This window comes from Haliotis asinina, chromosome 1, assembly GCF_037392515.1.
Source record: "Haliotis asinina isolate JCU_RB_2024 chromosome 1, JCU_Hal_asi_v2, whole genome shotgun sequence".
Taxonomy (NCBI): domain Eukaryota; kingdom Metazoa; phylum Mollusca; class Gastropoda; order Lepetellida; family Haliotidae; genus Haliotis; species Haliotis asinina.
In genome coordinates this window covers 73,013,423-73,037,786 of record NC_090280.1, presented here as the reverse complement: position 1 = coordinate 73,037,786, position 24,364 = coordinate 73,013,423, and the positions used below count along the sequence as shown (strand labels likewise).

Sequence of the window (24,364 nt, the reverse complement as noted above, 5' to 3'; positions counted from 1 at the left end):
TAAAACACACACACACACACACACACCCAAAAAAACCAACAAAAAAAACCCCCAGCAAACATTGGAAACGAATATGTCTAAAGATTCATCAGACATGTTCAGACTGAACAAAACAAAATGGTAACTGTTTCCGTCTATGCCTAGCGGAGTGGTACGCCTACCATTTTCTTCCGATGACGGTTGTGATAAACCCATCCAGCAAGAAATATCAGGCAGGGGTGTGTGAACTGGGATTGACTGCAGGAGAAACATGTTCTGTTCTCACAATCTGCCAGGACCTCAGTTGTCACAAGCTGACCTTTCCTGCCTTAATCACATAGGTAATAACCCAGCAATACAGCATGCGTGAGTGCGTGCGTGTGTGCGTGCGTGAGTGTGTGCGTGCGTGCGTGCGTTCTAGGATTATGCTGCTCTAAGCAACATTCCAGCCTTATCATAGTGTGAAACACCAGAAAAGGGCTTCACACTGTACCCACATGGGGAATCGAACCTGGGTCCTCTGCATGCCAAGCAGATGCTTTAGTCATCAAGCTACCCCACCACCCTGCCATGCACTGAATCAGGTTTAAAGGGCACAAGTCATGAAATATGACCACAGTAAACCAGGTTTAACATTAGCCAAAATATCAGCTTAAATCCTGGCATCAACACAAACAACAATCACAGCAGTAAAGACAGAAACAGAGGATAATCTTTGAGATATTTATTGAGTGAAAGTTAAACCTCTGTACCAGTAAACATCAACAATATGGAGCTGCCTTTGAAGAACGACAAGTATTCATGGATGAAACCCCTCATCCCCATCAAGAATGACAATGAAATATTAGCATACAAAGCACGAATCAGAACAATGAAAATGATGAGCATCAATGAATCATGGTTGCACTGAGTGTAACTGTACTCTGTGACCGAGCAGTTCATAGCAAGGTTCTGGTACAAGAAATCTTAGTCCTACATTTAACATATTAGCATGAAGTTATACAATGGATGCATATATTTTCTTGTCAGTCAAGCCATGTAGAATTTAACATCTTGATGCAATTCATGTGGTGTGACTGTTCTGGAAATTGATCAGAATTTAGGATAAAATATAACATAATTAATTTTCTTTGAATTTTTTTGTGCTTTTTGTTTGCATCAGACGTTACTAAAAAGAAACAGAAATTGTTGACTACGGTGGTTGCCCATAAAAGAGCAATGCATTTGGCTCTTCCTTTCTGAGAAACATAAATGTTGGTTCCCTGACCCAATAAAGTCCACCCAAAATGCATGTTTGACGAAAAAGACAAAAAAATAAAAAATAAAAAAGAACCTCCCCCCACAAAAATGTATGTTTGGAAACTATGACTAAAAGTGTGAAAACTGTATCTCTCAAAACCAGACCCCAAAAAAACTCCCACCAATTCCAAGGTACTAAACAGTCATGCCAGATGAACCCATATGCAGTTCTACATTCTTACTGACGAATGAGATTGAAACAATGACTGTCAAACGGGTACCCATCAACATGCACAGGTTATCAAAGTTCCATGGACTTGAAAAATAATCTGAGCAAGATTTTGCCTGGTAAAGTACATAAACAGAACCTAAAAGTTGTTGTCATACACAGAACATCAACTGAGGGAGCACACTGGAACCTTGATGCCTATCTTGCTACCTAGACCACAAACAATAATCTCACACCAACAATCATATACATGTAAAAATGTCAGTTGTAGGAGTAAATAAGACAGATGAAAATTACATTATGAATTAGTACAATATTCAGGCAATTCATTAACCTGTACAAGAGATAAATGACTATAAATCATAAAATGGTTTTCGGACTAATGTAAACAGTCCTATCTTATTTTTTTTTTCATTATTAAAAAATACCACTCACCAGCAACAAGGTAATGTTGCAATACTACATTGTGCCAGGTGAGGAGTTGTCCTTTGGCTAAAGGGAACTCGAGTTGATAGTTTGGGGGCTACAGAAAAAATGGTCTTCTGTAACTGGTGCACAATTATGTACCATTCTATCAGAACTCTTGTACACTGACGGAGAGAAATATCAGGCACACTAAAAATGACAACATGGAGGAATTGTTTCAAACAGGTAACATTGGTCAAAAGTAGAAATATTTTGACACAGATCGAAACAAAGTTAAACCTTATTAATCCATACATTATAGAACTCAGTTACTGGGCACCAATTACAGAATCACTGATTGTTTCTTGGGATGTATACGGGACAAAAATAGTTAGGGATATATGTAAATTTTTAATTTATGAATAATGATGGATTTATTCATTGACATAATGGTAAAATATAAGTAACAAAAATGCCTATATCCCTCTCTTATTTTGTCCAGTATATATAGCTTCTACCGAGATCTACTGAAGGAAGGAATATTCTGGACCAAAAAGGTGTTTATCATCCACCGGAGATATCACTTGTGTAATCATATGATATCTCCATGAAGATACTGTACAATGTCCTGACAATGCTATGACATCATGATCTTGATGATGTCACAATGCTACATCACTGTACTGCAAGTCAACTGGTACTACAGTGTTGAGAGATCTACATTTTCCATTGAAAACCGATGAAGAATGATTTTCGATGACAAATAGAATCTCATCTTCGTGTCTACTGATATCATTTGTATCAATACTAGTTGATTAAGGCAACAATATAATCCGCAAGCCTTGGATATTTGTAACTTTATCAACTCGTGTTGATATAATCGACATGAGTAAACACCTGGGTGAGATTCTCTATTTGTTCTCACAGTTGGACATGGTTATCAGTTTAACAAGGTTTCCAGTCTGTTGAATACTGGACCCTTATTTCTCTCCACGAGTATGTGATTCAAATTAAACAAAAAGATGTAGGATACTCTAAAACAAATTGTAAAATTATTTACACATCAGATTATCTAGCTGTATGAGCAGACAGAAAACTCAAGTCACTCAACATTCACATGGATTGTCCATTCATACTGTACTTGACAATTCTAACCTACTGCTGCCTTACTCATCAAAAACTGATGACACCTTGACTAACAAAACCAAACTCTGGAAAGCCAGAATCTAGCACCATAACCCTGCTTGGTTGCAATGAACTTTGTTCTCACCTTGGCATGAAAAACTTTATACAATAAATACATGTGAAAGATTTATCATTATGAAGGTGATATTGAAACTGAAAGCATAAATTAGTTGTAAACTGATTCAGGGTATACAGTCAGTTTTAGGCAATTAAGCCAGGGCAGTTTTATTTCATGTTTTACATGTCATTATTAAAATGATATAAACTGCATCGTTACTTTAACTCTCTGAAGGTTTAATTTCTCAACACAGCAAAAATCTTATCTAAAGCAATGAAAACCATTTTTTCCAAAACAAACATTAACCTGGAGAACTCAAATGAATTATCAAAAAGCAGTTGTTAAACTGGCAAAATACAGTCATACATTTAGGCATTGATTTCTGTGTTATAGCTGGAACCCTGCAAAGTGTGGGGTAAACCAAAACTCACTTGTTGATTTCTTTGTAATTAAAAAGTTCCTGTCTTAAGGCAATTACTGGGAGATTGGGCAAACAAGGAATAAAATGTGCCTGTATGATGATCGTGATAGTAATGTAAGGGGAAGATGGAAATGGCTGAATATGTAGGATCATATCCTAGGATACATGCTGTACAGTGCATGGCATAACAGGACAGTGTTACAGTGTTACAGGGCAATAAGGCCACACTGTTACAGCAACACATGCACACAGTTATTAATACAGTTATTAATACAGTAATGCTTGCAGGAATCAGTTAAAACAATACGTATCACAAAATACTACAATTTAGATGAACACTTTCTGACCATAAACTACTGCCTTTATCCCAGAAAATTTTATTTCTTGTTTTATAGATTTGCCTATTGTTTATTTCCAAGAATAAGAAAAAAAAAAAAAAAAAAGTAGAATTAATTTTCCCTGGTCAAAGAATAAAATCCTAATGTTTTAATTGGCCACAAAGTGTAAACTTAAAAGAAAATTCTTCTAAGAATGTTTTTTTGCCCCACATAAACTTCACAAACTGGCAAAAGTTAAAAATTTTAGCATTTGAAAGGAATAATACTTTGACTGGTGATTAACATACACACATCCCATTCTACACCCCCTTCCTTGAGGTTTCCTGATGACAAAAATCCATAAAACAAGAATAATATTGGTCTGGCCTTAAGTACACTTTGCGAAAGAAAGAGTACTGGATGTCATTTTCAAACCCTTTCAAGATGTACAAATAAATGGGACACCACTAAATAATACACAATATCACACGATATTTTTTCAAGAAAATAAATGGGAACGGATTCTATATCGATGATCTTCGCAATATTTCTTCATAACAACCATACCAGTTCAATCAATTCATACCAGAGTTCCGTAAGTACATCATTTTCCTGAATTATATTGTAAACAGTTACTCTTAGGATAACCCTTAAGAGTTGTACTACTCATACGCCACTGCTAGGTTTAATCAGTTATGGCAAGTCCTTGTTTCAAACAGTGTCCAAAGACTCCTAACTGACTAAGGATGCATTCTGAAATAGTCCAGAAGTACTGAATTCATGAATGAGTTAGGCATATTGGTTGTGACACATGTGACACATATTGATGCTCATGCATCATTGTTCACTGGATTATCTGATCAAGATTTGACTACTTACACACTGTTGCCATATGGAATATTGCCAACTGAAGTGTTCAACAAGAACCTAACCAATAACCCAACAGCAGACATGGTGGAGTAGCCCTAATGAACCGTGAGGGTAAGACCAAGTTGCTGAATGAATGAGGAAGTATGGCTTCATGCTGCTTTTTGCAATATTCCAGCAGTATCACAGCAGAGGGACACCAGAACACCATGGGTCTCACATATTGTATCTAAGTGGAGATTGAACCCAAGTCTTCAGCATGTTCGGTAAAGTGGGACTAAGACATGAAATGCTTCAAGCACTAGACAATACACTATAAGTCCCGTCTTTTCTATAATCTTCTTAATAATTCTTTTGTAATCCATATCACAATAGTTCAACATACTGAATACAGACCACTAGACATAACCCAAATCTCAGTAAATTGAGTGAGTGAGTTTAGCTTCTCAGCAATATTCCAGTTATATAGTGGCAATCAAGCTTGGACCAGGCAATCCAGTGATCAACAGCATGAGTATCAGAGATCAATTTACAGAATAGGGGTTGGTATTGATGTATTGTATTAATCTTATATACTGTTAGGATGGAAGAACAACAATTCTTGTGGTGGTATTATATACAAACTTTGGTTGTGAGACAAGATTCGTGCAAACTGATATTCGATGTTAGTCTTACATAATACTTATCAATGGTAGCAAAATAGATCTGTAAAAATATTTCAACAAACCAGAAATACAACAGAAGGAATGAGAAGATTCACTGAAGCATCACGATCTTTTGTGACAATCCAACAATTTACATTGAATCACTTTACACTAACAATGAGGGTGAATGTTTGAGCTGGGAAATATAGAGCCTCCTCTGCTAGGTGACATGTTGGAAGGTGACAATAGTGTTGAAGTGAATAAGATGTATGGCACGGACAGCTGATGGTGGCGACGGCGTTGTTACATGTCGTGGTCAGCTACACTCTGGTGTAAGTACTCCTGGTAGAGTGTTTGCTGCAACAAAACCATCAATGGTGAGGCACTTGCTTCGCTAAATACACAAACTGAGTTAACATGTTACTTGCCAAAATTAACTAATTTGCCTTCTAATGACTCAATTTAAGAGATGTTAACCTACTTGCACCAAGTGCAACCTAAGATAAAAACCTAGTTGCATCGACCAAATTCCAGTTGCAGCTTAAAGCGTGAAAATGTCAGGGGTTTTGGTGGACATATTTCCGTGATGTTGTACCCATGAAACCAGAGCAACACAGAGACACAGCAAATCCCTGTTTTCCACATCTGACTCGTCTCTATAAACAGCAATGTTTCAGAGCCATAGCTATTCAATGTTTAAAAGAAAAATGAGCTGACATACTCATGCTTATGTCAGATTTATTGTTGATTTACTTCTCGAAAATTGTTTTGCACCTTGTGTAAGTTGGACTCATAACAAGGTTGAACTTAGTAATACTGTAATCCAGAATGGAGCAACCAATTAGCCATCCAAAACTAAGCAACCAGTTAGCTACCAAGAATTAGCCTTGAACTTTGTAGTTCTCGGCTGCACCAGTGCAAGTAACAAAGCAGTAAATCGAGCCCTGCCTCTTGGACATTTATAACATAGGCATAAGCAAATATAAGGGGCACTTTTTTGTAAATTCATACCATAACGCTTTTCGGAATCATGAACAAATATATTCATGGGAATGCGAAAGAACATGAGAACATGCGAAAGTACAAGTGTTCCTCTTTTTGTTTTCTAGGTGTCTTCATAAGGTATGTATTGCACTGTGGGTGAAATTCTCGAAATAAATGAACACTTTTCCATGTGTTCCCTTAATTGTTTCCATGAGCATATTGGAATGCCATAAAGCAGTATCCTCCACTCTGACCATCCAATCAACAGCTGATTCACATCTCAGTCAGCTGTTATCACAGGTCAACACACCTGACAACTGATGACAAACTAACACAGTTATACAGGAATATCCAGCAATGAGATTGGAATTACCTTCTTGGACTTGACGGTGCTCTGGACATACTCTCGGATCTCCAGAAGGTTTCTCTTCTGCTTCCTACTCAGAGTCACCTTCGTCCTGCAAAGACAAACAGTTTAACATTGAAGTGTTTGATATACTATGAAAATGCAACTAATTTGGATGACAGATGACTTCCTAGGATCATGCTCAAACCGACACTGATGGGAGAGTAGGCACTACATCACATCTAAATGAATAATGCCTTTCTCTCGATAATACTAACTACCAGCCCCCAGGGAAAATACCACAGAATTTATTCACACCAAGTTACATACTTAGATTACAATATTAAATAAAAACTTTTGAATTAATTAACTAATGTCCCTTGGAGCACTCTTTACAAACATTCTACGCACAACTTGTTATTGAAACTAGTTTGGCAAACACAAACAGCTACACATGTGACAGGTTTTTTATGTACGAAGCAATTGTTTATATTCCATATATGGCAAGTGTTCTCTGTTTGGAAGTTGTTCGCCTTGAAATTTTAAATACTGATTCCAGGTAAGTTGCAAGGGATAAGATATCTTTGATTCCATCAATAGGAAGCATAGTGAGTGCATTTGTCCCAATATATATTTCATAAGCTACAATGTTGTGGAAAAAGTGTGGACAGTATGCCCCTAACAAGTGGGCTCGATGTTGATGAGACAGTGTCACCACAGACTGACCTGGAGGAGAACTTGGCTAGCAGCAGGAGAATCAGTGCCAGCGTCAGGATCCCGATGATGACATAGTTGGTGTAATCTGTGGGGACTGTCTTCCACAGCTGAGACAAGGGACCCTGGAACACAACGTCAAGGCAACACTGTACCAGGGTATGAAACTTCCAAAACTTACAGCCAGCCAAACTTGCCAGCCATGTTCAAAACTTGTCTGCCCACAACATAATTGAATATACTTCACTTTCTGATTAGGCCTATCATGCTGAAGGCAGATTCACATTGTCTTCAGTTCACCTAGCTGTAGTAAGGATGTGCTGGCAATGTGAGTGCCCAACAGGCAGCATGGCTGTGATTTCCAGCATCAGAAAGTAAGATATTGAGTGTCCTATGACTGGGGACAGTCATGTATGTGTCGCCGTGAGCTGGCAATGTGCCTTGACTATTACTAATTACAAGTCTAAACTTTATCCCAACCATTGAGCAGGCAAATTTGATAATCTGGCAGTCAATATAAGTGTTTGAAGCATGAGTATAGGATTGTATACTTCAGCCAACCTGTGTGAATCAAATGATTTGAATCTTGCATCTTGCTGGATTTTTTTCACGTAGGTATTGTCTCAGTGATGTCGTCGCGAAGTAATTCCTCTTCTTAATATTCACACGGACTACCTTTAAACATTTCGTCGAAATTTATTTATTGGAAAGAGAGTCAAACGTTTTCGCAGCCATCATTTAATTTTGAAGACGACACAAGAAAATAAAATTTAGAGTTATCTCCCTTCAATTGATTCCATTCACAAAACGTCAGTAATTTCAGTGCATCATGAGTCATTTAGTGTTATTCAAGATAAAAAAAAGTAACTACCATTGGCAGCGGGGTATATTGCAATGTACCTCGCTTGTACACAGGGTACACAGAAAATAATGAAAGAGTGCTCAGCCAATGGGACAGCGACATTTATGTGTGAGTTAGGATAAATAGGAATGATCCCCCATCTAAACTGAGCAAAACTTTGAGTAATGAACCAAATATGGGCAGCAAAACTTTCAAATCAAGATAGGACTCCGGTTCAGACCTCCAAGACATGAGAGGCATATCATAAATAAACAGCAATGTCAGAAGTTTAATCCACTGAAGTTGTTATTGAAAAAGACCCATGAAGGTATGGGGTAGAATAGGCGTTCAGCAACCCATGCTTGCCATAAAAGGTGATTCTGCTTGTCGTAAGAGGCGACTAATGGGATCGGGCAGTCAGGCTCACTGACTTGGCTGGCACATGTCATCGGTTCCCAACTGCAGATTGATGATCATGCTGTTGGTCACTGGATTGTCTGGTCCAGACTTTACATTATTTACATACCACAGTTATATAGGTGGATTATTGCTGAGTGCAGCATGAAACTAAACTCCCTCACTCATGTTATTGAAGTTCTCTGGGCAGATGCACTAACCACTACACGGAGGTGGTCAGACCAAGCTAGTAGTAACCACAGTGACACAGTCAGCTCTTTATTCAGTTCTCACAATGAATCAACGGCCACCAACTGCCTCTGGACAAAACCATGAACAAGTGCTCATAGATCTCAACTACACAATCTTTCTCAATAGTCATTGATAGTTCTTCACTCACCAAGTATGTGGCCACGGTGACGACAAGGCTCTCCCCTAGGAACTGACTCAGGGTCTTTGGCGATGTGCTGATGAGAAACGTCGCCAGCAGCAACAGTGGCATCAACATCCCAAAGAGACTGAAGCAGAATCCTCGCACTCTCGCTCGCATGTTATTTGACCTCTTCACACTGATGATAAAACACAAACCAAACGATTAATTGTGTAGATGGTTAAATCATTATGTCAATCACTGAATATAATCCTGACAAACTGAGGCATGATAAAAAAACTGTTCTTCTCACCTGTCGTCTTGGAGCTTTTCCTCCACAATCTGAGCTATATGGTCACAGTCTCTCTCCAGGGCATTGAGCGTGTTCTGTATAGTCTGGTTGATAGTCTTCTCTACCTCCTTGCATACCTCCTCAATCTGGTTGGCACAGCGACTAGTCTGCAACAAACCACATGCTAGTCTGACTGACTGAATCAGCACAGGAATTATCTTCAACCATTCACCTTCTGGACACCATCCTGTTTGTTAAATCCTGAAGAAAATTTTAGAAATAAATGTTTTAAACATATTCCATGTATATACAGTTGAAATTAATTCAAGACATTAAAGTTGCCCCAATGTTAATGGATGTGAATAATAATCCAATAATGCAACTATGGCCGTAAGTTTGCATGTCTGAAATTTCAAGAATTCAAGAAATCATGATTATCTCCCCTTGATCAAGTTGTGCAGAACTAAAATTGTGTCATTAAGCCTGGATAATATCTTTACCTCTACATTTTACACCCACACACCCCCACACATTGTAGCATCAAGAAGCTGTATACAATTTTGTATTATAACAAATTCAATCTGCCAAATTCATTCAGGGTATATATGATGTGAATCTTGTCATACATCACAACTCTACAACTCCCCTCTGCCAAACCATAAACCCCCATAGAGATGGCTACAAAAAAGTTATTTACACCAGTGAAATATTCTAGATATACCATGCAAATCATTTAGTCCATTACTGGTCAACAACAAATTATCCATTCTGTGACAACCCAGTAGTAAGAAGAGGAGCTGTTTAATTCACCTGAGTAATCAAACCAAATCCCTTCATTAATTCCTTTCATTATTTGTGGTCACTAGAATGGAACATTACTTCTGACAAGTCTATTCATCAAAGTGACATATGGAAAATGGAATGTGTCCAAGCTATCCAGTGGTGTAATGAGTCCTTTGGCCATGGCGCCTTATAAGTACCACTGTCAAATGTAATGCTTTTGTGATTTATAGATAGATAATTGAATTGTTTCGCCTTTAGCAATTACATGACGTTTTTTTTTAAATTCTTTGATATTATACAAAGAAGTCCTGAATAAACATTTATATGCATTTAACTATTTTTGTAAAAATATTGTATTTGCCTACAGTGTATTCACTGCGGCTAAAGTCTTGGACTACAAGAGACCTGCTCTACCCAGGGTTCCTTGTCAGACTGAGCTGTCTCACCTTCTGATTCATGGAGGGGATGTAGATGGTGGGCATATCGAAGCCAGTGCGGTTCAGACCCGGCCGCTTACACAGCTCCTGGACGATCTGCATCATCACACGCTATAACACAAGACGTTTACATCAAGCCCCAGATCAAATATATGTGTTCAGCTGAATAAGTAAGATACTCAAGCACCAAGTTTGAATATGCTCTGGAGTGAGTATGGTTTTACTACACTTTCAGCAATATTCTCGTAATATCACAGCATGGGACACTACAAGTGGGCTTCATAAATGTATCTATGTGGGGAATCAAACCCGGGTCTTCAACATGACAAGTGAATGCTGTAACCACTACGCTTACCCACCACCCCTAAATGCTCTGGAGTTTGCAAGGATGTAGACATCAAACACTTCACAATCAATGACTGGTATCCAGCATTTACACAGCTAGTGTTCTGTAGTAGCCATGATAAACAGGACAAAATAAGACAACCAACAATGTTTGAAATGAAGGTCTAACACTGAAATACTATCAGACCTAAGACTATGATGGAAATACTAGCACCCAATCAACTGGAGCAAGTGAGTATGGTTTTGTGCCACTTTCAGCAATATTCCAGCAATATTCCAGCAATATAACCTTGAGGCATCAGAAATGGGCTTCAGACATTGTACCCATGTGGGGAAATACACTTGGGTCTTCAGCATGATGAGATCTAGCATAGTATCTCACAGGGCAGACTTTACCCCTGCTAACCTGTCTGTCACTCTCATGTCCAGCCTCGTCAGCCTTGCTGAGGTAGAACTTCATCCTGTCTGCATGTTTGTCATTCAGCTTCTCCACAATGTTCAGAGTTCTCTTGCACAGAGCCTGACCAATTGGGTCAAAAAACACGAAGATCAGATCTGCTAGGTCACCTGTCGGTAACAATAAATGATATGCAATGAGAAAAAATGGCTAATAATAAGAAAGATCAAGTTTGACTGAATATTGCTTTAATATTATGATCTCAGTCTGCTTAATACATTTCCCTAAATGAGGTCCCTTGACCATCCAATCCCCATTTTAGTTCCAATCACCAGTTGACAACCACCCACCATCCGGTCCCCCAGCTGACCACCAACCAGCATCAAATTCCCCAGCTGACCACCAACCACAATCCCATCCCCAGCTGACCACCAACCACAATCCTATTCCCAGTTGACCATCAATCATCATCCTATCTCTAGTTGACCAGCAATCACCATCCAGTCCCCAGTCGCCCACTATCCAGTCTCCAGTTGACCATCAATCACCATCCGCTTCCCAGTTGCCCACTTTCCAGTCCCCAGCTGTGCACCAGGCACCATCCAATCCCCACTTAAGTTCCTTTTACCACAACAAAATAGGAGTCTTCACTCTTTAAGAACGCAAGAATGATGACCCTAGACAAGTTACATCAAGTTGAGATCTCCAGTACTTACCTAACCAGAGGATGGACTTGTTCACATCAAATGGGTACTTCATGTCCCCATCGACAAGACCAGGGGTGTCCACAAATGTAACAAGGCTGAATTTCTTCTGTTTCGATGTGGAGATTTCTGTTGTCAGGTAATCGATGACTCCTAAAAAAACCCATAAAACAATAATACAAAAATAAACAAGCACTGTCACTAAGGTGACATAATTCCCCATCACAAGTTATCAAATGGAACTAAAAAGTGAAGGTCAAAGTGAAGTTAAATGTCAACAAAAACATGACCTGTCAACCTCCCTTGATATCTTGCCCTGTAGTTGTTCAAATGCACAAATATTTTCAAGACTCCCTTTGAACTTGAAATGAATGTCATACTGTACGAAATATGCCAAAAAAGTCATAAAGTAATTGCCTATTGAAACACATTCAAGAGAAGTCTTGCAAGTCTATGAAGAAAATTCAGTGAACTGTTCTTAAGATATCTATCTCACTGACAGTCTTAACCTGAAGTTCAACATGCTGAAAGTGTTACTTTGACCTTGAAAACTATGTGAAAGGTCACCAAAATTGACTGGACCTTGAACCTTCCCTAGATGAAGCTTGGTGTCAAATATGAAGAAAGTCCTGTGAACGTTTTTTGAGATATCTCACTGACAATATTAACATTCAAGTAACATGCTGAAGTCTTCAAAGTGCCATCATGACCTTGAAAAGAACGAGGTCACCAAAATTAACTGGGCCGGGTGCTTTCCTTGGATGAAGATTGACGTCTAATGTGATGAAAATCCAGTGAACAATTCTCGAGGTATCACGCTGACAAGCTTAACATGAAGTTTAACATGCAGCTTAACATGCTGAAATCTTCAAAGTGTCGTCATGACCTTGAAAAGTAAGTCAAGGTCAACAAAATTGACTGGGCCCTGCGCCTTCCTTAGATAAAGCTTGGTCTTGAATATCAAGAAAATCCTGTTATTGGTTCTTGAGATATCTTGCTGACAAGACTAAAACTAGTCTCCTAGTGAGTTTGAAATGAAGGTTAAGGTCACCAAATGTGACTGTGGCCTTTCTTATACTGTGGTGAACCTAGATACCAAATACGAAGAGAATCTAGTCAATGGTTGTTTTGTTCCTGCTAAACACACTGCATGGAATAACAAATTGAATACAATTCTTTATCCATAGCACCATAGTAAAATAATAAGAGAAAATGCTCAGTCAAATGTTCATAGATTTCCAGATGAGAGCAAGGGTATCCGCTGAATCATCTATTCCAGCAGTATCTCTGCAATCACTGGACAATGGTCACAGGGATACAAGACAAAATATTGTTTTGTTTTGTTTTCCTGAAAGGAACAACTCCAAAACAGCTGATATAGAGCAATGTGAACAGCAGTATTTGACATTCAAAACTTTCAAAGAAAACAAAGGCAAAAATTGTTGTTCCATTTCTATATAAATTCAAAGATGCAAAAGGAATGAACTTGTCTGACCTGACCATACAGCATAATGCTTTTGTTGAACTGTGATTTGTGTATAGTGTGCACTTCAGTCGCGAACAAATCATTCGTATGAGCACATTTTGGAACATTTGCTTTTGTGTATACTGAGTGAGTGAGTTTAGTTTGAAGCTTCTTCTGGCAATATTCTAGCGATGTCATGGCAGCGGACACCAGAAATCAGCTTCACACAGAGTACCCATGTTAGGAATTGAACACTGGTCTTTAGTGTGATGAGTGAATCATTTAATCACATGGCTACCCACCATCCTTCCTATACTGTGAACAGTCTCTCTCTTGCTTGTGTGCGTGCATGCACGCACGCACACACACACACACAAACACAAAGACAGACAAGTACTATGTATACATCATAATAAGAGGTAACTATGTTTATGTCAGCTGCAGTAGAAAGCTATACACACTGTTTGCACTGACAACTTCGTTATGCCTTGCTGAATGCCGAAAACGAGAGAAACCTATTCTACTTGCAGGTTTTGGTATGACAGGTATTTGTTATGGCCTGTAGCATTCACCATCAATGTACAATGATGCCATCACCTCTGGTCTTTTAAAAGAACCCTTCAGAACACAAAGATTAATGGCTGGGGTTTTGCTTGCAAAGAAAACAAATCACAGGAATGTGAAATTTCCCCCATATTTATAACAACAGCTCCTATAACGTTGGGTCCACACATTCATTAACATTGTGTAATAGTCCCATTTATCACAAAGCAATTCACAAATCATGCTCCAAACACACCCCATCTCCCCCCAGTCTGCCCTTAGAAACATCACAACACTATACTTCCAGATCAAGCCAGTCAAACACACAGGTCAATGGCCTTCCAAACAACTCAAGTCACAGTAAACTTATTAAACCAGTATGAATACCAATAAACATTTCATTGCACCACCTGAGGGTTTGACTTGCATAGAGACACGAGTTGGTCTTCACATTAAAGCTCAAGAGACTTCTGAGACATGCTGTGTCTGTGAACAATGGTGTCTCCTTTTTGACCTGCCTGTCACCTGCAAAGGTCAGGGAGCAGCCGGCAGTGACAGGACATGGGGCAAAACCTGCATGCTGGATAGAATTACCATAACAATGTGAGGAAAGAAATTACAGCTTAAAGTCAATAACAAATTAATGTTGTCATCATTAGATAGAAGATGCTCTACAGTCACATGCCATATGGTGAAGTTGGTGGTTTGTCTTGTTTGTTTGGCTGATAAACAACATTGGATTTCTATGTCTTAAAAACCGTTATGAATAATCAGTCTTAGATAATACTGTAAAATGAGTAACTGCTATGATAAAACATCTTGTAACACAGATGTATGCTACCAAATTAACCATCCAGAACAGAGCAACAAATTAGTACACCATAATGGAGCAACCAATTAGCCATCCGAATCTAAGCAGCCAGTTAGCTACCATCCAGAATAGAGCAACAAATCAGTAAACTATAATGGAGCAACCAATTAGCCAACCGAACTAAGCAGCCAGTTAGCTACCAAGAATTAGCCATTCAGAATTGAGTCAGTCCTAACTGAGCAACCAGTTAGCCATACAAAACTGAGCAACCAGTTTGCCATCCAGAATGGAGCAACCAATCAGCTACCTAGAACAGAACACACATCTAGTCCTCACCAAACAAAGAGCAAGTTAGAGCAACCACTTAGCATCCACAAACTAAGCAATCAGTTAGCCATTCCAGTTAGAGGTACCAACTGGCATTCAAGAACAGAGAACTAAGTCAGCCCTCCAGAACACTAACCACTTTGCAGACCAAAACAGGATAATTGGTTTCTTGTCTAAAAATGGATACCTAGTTACCTTTTGGAACAGCAGACACTCAGTTAGCATTCCTGAATTGGAAACCCAGTTAGCCTTCTTGAACAATGAAAATGAATTAGCCATCCCTTCTGTGACGATGTTACCACCAACCACAGCCCTTCATTTGGCAGCTCTTGGTGTGGCAAGACAGCTGACCAAAGGAAGAGCGATGGCGGGCAGTCATGACTTCAGAATGAATCAGCTATTGGCCATTATCAGCATAATGTGTTGTAATAACCCATACAAAATACACACTCTCAGCCATTTATTTCTGTGAATGTGACATCTGGTTAAAGATGTTTTAAAGCAATGGATGACAATTGAATTTGACCTTAAACAAAAGTTTGTAGACACAACTTGTAGATACTACACCCCTAAGTGTCTTCCAGGCACCGTGTTGATCAACTAGCACTTGAAACACTTCAAAATAATTACTAGTCTTCACACTTTCTACAACAAAATTGTTGACTGCACATGCTGGACGTTCAGAAACATGACTTATTAATTCTCTCCTGCCATAAAAGAAATTGCATGTACTGACAAACTGACAGGAATAATACAAGCATAAATTAACATGCAAAAGGACTTGTCTACCTACAAGATTTTTAACAAAAGAGAAGTCATCCCAATGAATCCAGTCTGTAGTATGAGCTGTCTACCTTTGCTATGTTTGCTGTTCTTTCCTACCAGCAGAACAGCTCTTCATCAGGCAGCTTGAGTGGACTACAAGGCTACCTCATGACGAGCCGGCTGCTGGCAGGCCATGTCTACACAATCACAGTGAGCAAATGTATCAATGAGCTATTCAGGATTACTTCAGAGAAGGCCACCTCATTACCAGCCAGCTACTGGCAGGCCATGTCTACATTATGATAATGAGCAAGTCTATCAATGAACTATCCAAGATTACTCCAGAAAAGGCTACCTCATGATGAGCCAGTTGCTGGCAGGCCATGTCTACATGACCACAGTGAGCAAATCTATCAATGAACTATTCAGGATTACTTCAGAGAAGGCCACCTCATTACAAGCCGGCTGCTGGCAGGCCATGTCTACACGACCACAGTGTGCAAATCTATCAATGAACTATTCAGGATTACTTCAGAGAAGGCCACCTCATTACAAGGCAGCTGCTGGCAGGCCATGTCTACACGACCACAGTGTGCAAATCTATCAATGAGCTATTCAGGATTACTTCAGAGAGGGTCACCTCATAATGAGCCTGCTGCTGGCAGGCCATGTCTACACGACCACAGTGAGCAAATCTATCAATGAACTATAAACAATAAAACCAGTAAAAAAGAGAAACAATTCAAACATGTAATACAAATAATACAAATGAACCATGATATTCAGAAACCGAAGATGTAGTCTGCACCTAAACACGTAAAGATGAGCAAGGTTAAATAAATCATGGATGTAACGCAACAGACAATTCTAAATAATTGAAAAGAATGAAAGACTTTCATTACAAGAAAGATAAAATTAAAACTCAATCTCTTTAAAATCTGTCAAGGACAGACGAACAATGACGGACACAACAGATAGTGACAAAAAAAAAATAAAAAAATAAAAATTGCAATAAATGTCTTAAGGCAGTCAAACTGTGCTTTTTCTGTATGGCCTACGTTTAACATATGTTTACTGTATAGAATACAATTCAGCTCAAAATAACTGTATATATGAACTATGAAAAAACAAAGCACAAATTAGATTTACAGCCTACCACTATGTGCCAATCCTTCAGGTTATCTTCGTTTATTGGTTCATCATTTTGCTGAAATTCTTTCATATCAGCTTCCATTTGGTTAATAGGACAATGAATAATAAACTAAATCAAACTTTGTCTAGACATCCACAGAATGAAGCCAGCAATTGACTTGTTTGATTTCAGAAGTATTCATTCACAAAAAGGTGTGTGACTTACGTCAGCAACAGTCGCACCCAACTGGGAAGATACTGGCTGGATGCCTTCACAATGCCTCTCTGTGTCCTTCCCAATCAGGTTCACCTGTGGGGTCAGACTGGCAGAGGAAACCATGACTCAGCAAATTCACAGCATACCTTCACAACTGACACACAGTGGAGGTATCATCATGTGTGTCTTGGAAACATTGCTTGTGAATTTGGCTGGAAAAACAAATATCCCATAATTGAAACTACCCACTAGCATTCTGATATCACTGAACTTCAAATGGCATGAAGAGAAAAAGACCAACAATGATCAGTAAACAAGGCGGCTTGAACAATTCCTCACTGGTGCACTGTCTACACACTTGTAAATGGCGTTGGCATGTTAACTGTGTGATGCAAAAACAGTTTATAACATTGCCCTGACAACAATGAATTATAACTGGAAGACAAAGTATTCCTGTCAGTGATTCGGTTCTGTATGTACAGGGGTGGAACAGATACTTAAACTTAGAGCTAGTCAGTGGCTCCTCCAAACAGACCTGAGGCAGCAGCTTACACTGCAAACATCTCATATGGAATGTTTGCTGGGTATTCTCAGGTGACACTGGGTCAGATTTCAATGTCAGTGTTACCACTGTTTTGAGGTCTAGTTTTATTTCCTTTAAGGCAGTGAAAAATGAATTATATTCCTGCTAATGCTATGGTATGCGAGGTATTTTCCTGCTATGAATATACATGTCTAGGTCAGATGGTGGCTGACAGTATTGATGTGACTTTCGTTTTACGTTGCACCCAGCAATATTTTATCTATATGATGGCAGTCTGTAAATAATCAAGTCTGGACCAGACAATCCAGTGATGAACATCTTAAGCATTGATCTGTTCAATTATGATACGATGACATGTGTCGACCAATCTAGCGAGCTTGACTACCCACTCCTCTTAGTCGCCTGTTACGACAAGCATGGGTTACTGAAGATCTATTCTAACCCAGTGAATGAGTGAGTTTAGTTTTACGCTGCTCTTTAGCAATATTCCAGCAATATCAAGGCAGAGGACACCAGAAAATGGGCTTCACACATTGTACCCATGTGGGGATCTTTGGCGTGACAAGCAAACGCTTTAACCACTAGGCTACCCCACCGCCCCTTCTAACCTAGACCTTTACAGGTGCATAAACAAAGGATCAGGATAATGACACACAGTTGTGTGATACATACGGTATAGGAGTAACCAAGACAACAATATTCACAGCTGACATAATACAATGTGTGCAAGGATGCCTAGTGGTTGACATAATCAACAATGATCCATTGCTTCAGGTCATGATGATCACATGTATTCAGCCATTGTAATATTCATACTCGATACCTCATATATTGACTAAGGTATCCTTTGCTTGTCTGCTTTAAAAAAAAAAAAGTAAATGGCAGTAAATAACCTGTGGGACATATTGTTAACCATAGGTCTCACAGAAAACAGGTATCCCATGTTGGTGTCAGGAACTGGTTGAAACATCACACTTGATGACTGGTTCACTGCCAATGAGCTATCATTGGAAAGAAATTGGAGAGTGTCATTTTTGATATTTCCCTATTCAGGTTGCAGATAAGCGAGTTTTCTAAGAATTCAACACATTTTCAGGCAATGACAACTTCTGAGATATGTTTCCATCTTCAAGTGTTTCAAACTCTAAAGCAGTAGTTCCCAAATCATTTGTGTTTGTTTATGAGAAAATGTGATTGACTGCCTGGTTGTTTGGTCACTGCAACCATTACTTGAATATTTCAATAAATCACCACAGCATTACTCCAGGTACTCAGAGATGGTCCAGAACCCAAAGACATCTGATGCCATTTAACTGGTCTTGTATGTTTTGGTGAAACTGTAATCAGAATGTAGATGTCAGAGTTGATATTAACAATTAAACTTGGGTTTGCCACAAGCTGTGACTGCTTCAAGTGAGTCCTGGATGGGGAAGCAGGATCTAACCTCAGTTGAAGCAGCTTCTGCCCAGAGATAACAGGCCTGCTTCTTGGGTGTGGACAGGATAGGGAAGAGTTACACAGTCAACATTCTACAGATAACTATGACATCAGCATTCCACGGAACACCTTGCTGTGCTTCAAAAGGGGAGGAACATCTTACAAGATTGTGTGCATTAGGAGTGTAGGGAACCTCTAAGAGGGTGGTGTGATTCAGGGCAGATTGAGACATCTCACAGGATAAGTGTTCTTCAAGACCTATAGGGCACATCTCACAGGATTGTTTTCTTCAAAAATTCAAGGGGAACATCTCACAGGATAAGTGTTCTTCAAGGCCCAAGGTGAGCATATCACAGGACAGTGTTCTTCCAGACACAGGGGAAAGTCTATCAAGGTAGTGTTCTTCACCATTCATGGAACATCTCACAGGGTAGTGTTCTTCAAGACCCAGGGAAAACACCTTACAAGATAAGCATTCAAGGACCAGGGTGAATATCTCAAAAGGCAGTGTTTTTCAAGACTCAGGTGAACATCGCACAGGAAGAGTGATTTTCAAGACCCAGGGAAAACATATGACAGGATGGTGTTCAAGACACAAGAGAAACATCTCATAGGATGCTGAGCAGAAAATCTCACAGAGAAATGTCCTTCAGAGCTGAAGAAGACTATTTCTCAGGACAGTGTATTTCAGCTCCAATTCAAGAAGAAGTGCTAGGTTAGGACATGTAAAGGATTAACAGCATATAATGATACACACCAATGTCAAAAGGCATATTTCCAATATGACTGCCATATTCCAAATTGGATCAGATTGGTGACAAACGATCAATTTGATCATCAGCTACGAGGGTCCTCAAGGTAAACAGTTAAATCCATAGTAAAAATTTAGCTGAAGGAAACATTTAATCTAGATAACACCTTTTATTGGAGACTGATTAAAGGCTAGAGAGATGTCAAAAATCAACTCTAGCGTTACATCTTTACTCCTTCATAAGCCTACACAAACAAACTTGATAACAGACAAGCTGTGATTCAAATTAAATTAGTACAGTTTGAATCAAGTGATACACAATAGGAGCAGAATGGTTTACTAAGCATCAAGAGCTTTTTCCTCGGCCACAGTATAATGTACTTTCATGTTGTTCTTGCATTCAAGACTTTATTAGTTACACTTGTTTGTTGTTTAATGCCAGATTCAGCAATATTCCACCTGTATGTTGGCGATCTGTAAATAATCAAGCCTGGACCAGAAAATCCTGTGATCAACAGCATGAGCATCGATCAAGACAAATGGGATACAATGAAATGTGTCAACCATGTCAGTGAGCCTGATATGCATGGGTTTCTGAAGACCAATTCTAACCCGGATCTTCAATGGTCTAATCATTTACAGTGGGCAGGAATTTTACCCTACAATTAGACTGGTAAGTACTAATCAAACATTCATGAACACTTATCAAGACCTTCTGAAAAATGATAGTGAAGTGTCCACACGTGTAGGTTTCACATGTGCAAACCTGTGCATAGAAATATCACAAAATGTAACAATTTGCTTGCAGCAAGACTTTCATCTCTTGGTTTTAGGTTACGAAGTTGAGGGGAAGAGTTAAATATGATATTGTTGCAAACTGCCCAAGAGATAAGTCACTTTTGTAAACATAAGGCTCTGCAGGAAGCAGCTATCAAATCAGCCGTTCAACAGGAAGTAGTTAATGTGATTTGAAACCACTGATTAACTAATCAGAATCAAGTAATTTTCAAATAAATAATCAGTTGATCGTGTCATCCACCTGTGCAATTCACTTGACAGTTTATCTCTTTAGGTTGTGCTGTACAGCTGATGAACTACCTATTCACATCAACATTATTTAATTGACGGTTTCACCTTTCAGATTTTTTAATGGATGGTTTAAGATGTGACATGTCCTTTGATGAATGTGGACTAGTGTCATGAAGCTCAGGACAACATGCTCACTAAAGATTTTATTGGCCAAATGTGTGGGGAAACATATGTCCCAACATGCGACATTACAGGAAGCAGCTGTGCAGTGGTGTAAAAGCCTGGAACATAGATCCTCAACGGCAGTGGCAGCGGCAGCAGACAAAGTGACTTGACACCTACGTTCTGCACAGACTGCTTCACAAAATCAATGTTCAACTTCAGTTGAACTCTGACAGCATGTGGGCACACGGGGACTAGACTGTTACAGTAGACAGCAGACGCTGTAATGGATTAAGACGTTGCCAACTGCGTAGTTGCAGCAAAACCAAGAAAATCTATACATTCTGGACTTATTGTGCATTGTTCTTGAAAAGACATTTTAAGTTGGGTCCTTGACTGCCATCATGCAGAAAGAAAAATTATAAGTTGGTGTGGGGGTTTGGAAGAAAATCCAGCAAATTGTTAACACATGAATAAATCAAAGGTCTTTGGTGTGATTATCACTCTGACAATAACAAATGTGAAAGCTCATCTCATTCTCTCATATTCTTGTGGCCATAGTGATTGAAAAGGAAATTGATTCCCCTACCCCCATAATCCCCAAACAGGGCTTCTGTTTGTTTGTTGTTTAACCCCACACTCGCATAGCAATATTCCAGCTATATATGTGGCTGTGTTCAGCAAATCCTAGTCTGGACCAGACAGTTCATTGAGGCAGCTCTTCTGACAAGCTGACAAGCATGGGTTAAGGAAGATCAACTCTAACCAGAATCTTCATGCATTAGTATGACTTTTTAATACACAGTTTAATACACGTTTGGTCTCAATCTCAACCATAGTCAGGTAAACTTTGATGTGTGAGAAATGGTATATCATGTTCAATGCATAACTCCACATCATTCACATTCTATTCAAGTAATCATAAAAAAGAATATAACAAACTTTTGACCAGGAAACCTGGTGGTTGGTATAGACAGCAGCAAGCAATGTGTCTGGATATGACACACTAGTAACCAGTTTGCTAAATACAACCACATAATCAATTTGGCTACCTGTTACAAAAGGCCTATCAGTGCCAGAGGGAACTCAGAAAGCACATATGGAATGAAACAGGTTAACAAAATAAGGATGAAACACTTGAGAAAAAACATTGATTGACTGCTGATAAACAAAACTACTCATGCTTTCATGAAGTTGCATCATTTCAGTTTCTTGCATAACTCAGTGAGTAATAAATTCTTGGCAACTTTCCAGCGACATATGTCATAACCAGGATAAAATGCAATATCGAATCTTCACTGAAATAGGTTCGCTGGAATCCATAGCTTTGCATCCACTTCCTTCCAATGTCTGAGTATCTTTGAAGACCAGCAAGCTTCACATCTGCTAACTGGAAACTAAACACTCATAATGTTTGAGACATTTTTCCTACGTGGATAAACACAATGCAGCTTCTCCTAGTGGATGTCAAAGGTCTACAGATCAGGATCATGTCAGTGGGTGAAGGATATTTGAAGCTGATGACTGAGTTAGTGAGTTAGGTTAACGGCCGTTTCAGCAATATTCCAGCAACACCATTACTGTAGTCCTGATGTCAGCAATATTGACATCATAGCAAATTGTAACAAATGGAAGTCAATAGGCATACCTTGATAAAAACTAATTCAATACAATTTCCCATCCAATCAGGTATTCTTTCAGGATATCAAATACAAAATGTTATGAAAAAATATGCAGGAATGGAAAACATTTACATTTTCAATATGGCCACCCTGATTGATATAACAGACACTGGATCAGAGTTCTTTGTGCAGCATTTGGTGATAACATCGTTAAGATACTTCATAGAAAGTATCAATCCCACACCGTTGTAGGTGTTGAAAATGTAAATGTTGAACATGGACAACATGTCATAAGCTCAACCGACAAAACGAGACATTTTAGACCATATTTACTTTGGGAAGCAGGTTCAAACTGATGCGACTAATCCAGAAAAAAAGGATCACCTCTAGGAAATTTTCAGAACTACAAACCAAACCAACTACAATAACTACAACTTCTAGTCCCTGTCTTACACTGGGCTGATTTTCAGGTGGAGTCTGCAAGAACCACAAGTGATATAAGCGAGTTTAGTTTTATGCTGCATTTCGCAATAGTGCAGCAATATCAAGATTGTACACCAGTAACGGGCTTGACACACCATATCCATGAGGGAAAATGAACCAGTGTTCACCTGAGCTACCCTACCACCCCAACAACAACCAGAAATGGGTTTCACACATTTTACCCATGTGGGGAATTGAACCCGTGTCTTCAGTGTGACAAGTGAACACTATAACCACAAGGCTATCAAGCCACATCACAAGTGATATGGAAACACCCCAAAAACAACCACACAATAGATGTTTGGAGGCAAACACACGCAACAATAATCTGACAGGGGAAGTGGCACACCTACACGAGCTCCAACAATCACTTCTTGTCATGACAATTTACAGCAACACCACCATACTCCGCATTATTTGTATTGATCATTGTTTGTGGGAGTCGATCAACATGTTATGGATTGTTCCTCCCATCTGTCATGGAGTGCATAACACCATGTTTAGATCCAGCATAATTATATCCCACACAATCAGCAGCATTGACGTAAAGGCTAACAATCTGTGACAGTTAATGCTGCAGTCAGCAATATTCCAGTTGTGGAAAGGTTGACACTAGATGCTAGGATCTGGGCTTTACCCATGAATGGCTGACAGCACGAGCAATGACCCAGGGGGTACACTGACCCAGACTAGTGTGACACAGTAGAAGAATGACCATGGACACAATAACCAGCAGAGCTTGGGGTAACATTTCACTTGGGGTGACAGTAACACAATCACAGAAAAGCTTATGCATTCTTCAACCAATCACCTGTAAAATCTAGGATTACTTGGCTACTAGTCATGACTGTAGATACGTGCAATACTGCTATAAATCAGTTGGTCTGAACTGAACTGGACCGGTTTGACTTAGTACTTCTGCTCTGGTTATAATGCCATCCACACCCTGCTTTGTTGGTTAATGACTACCAGTGTGTAGTCAGGTGAAAATCTAAAACGTTTAGAATATTCCATTCCTTCAACAATTACTTGGAAAAAATTACCAGATTTCAGAAACAAGAGAGGGAGTATGGTTTTATGCCACTTTTAGCAAAATTCGCACGCACGCACGCACGCACGCACGC

The 24,364-nt window shown here is 39.2% G+C and overlaps 1 protein-coding gene across 1 annotated transcript in view; it reads right to left on the bottom strand.

Annotated features, from left to right (window-relative positions):
- Window positions 1-688: 688 nt before the first annotated feature.
- LOC137296910 (uncharacterized) overlaps window positions 689-24,364 on the bottom strand; it is a 76,102-nt gene continuing 52,426 nt past the window's right edge. Inside the window, exons 5-12 of the mRNA XM_067828808.1 lie at window positions 11,966-12,106; window positions 11,259-11,419; window positions 10,517-10,618; window positions 9,309-9,454; window positions 9,026-9,194; window positions 7,401-7,513; window positions 6,702-6,786; window positions 689-5,701 (exon numbers count right to left, since the gene is read on the bottom strand). Coding sequence (XP_067684909.1) covers window positions 5,648-5,701; window positions 6,702-6,786; window positions 7,401-7,513; window positions 9,026-9,194; window positions 9,309-9,454; window positions 10,517-10,618; window positions 11,259-11,419; window positions 11,966-12,106 — 971 coding nt within the window. The 3' untranslated portion in view covers window positions 689-5,647. The remainder of the gene's footprint in view (window positions 5,702-6,701; window positions 6,787-7,400; window positions 7,514-9,025; window positions 9,195-9,308; window positions 9,455-10,516; window positions 10,619-11,258; window positions 11,420-11,965; window positions 12,107-24,364) is intronic.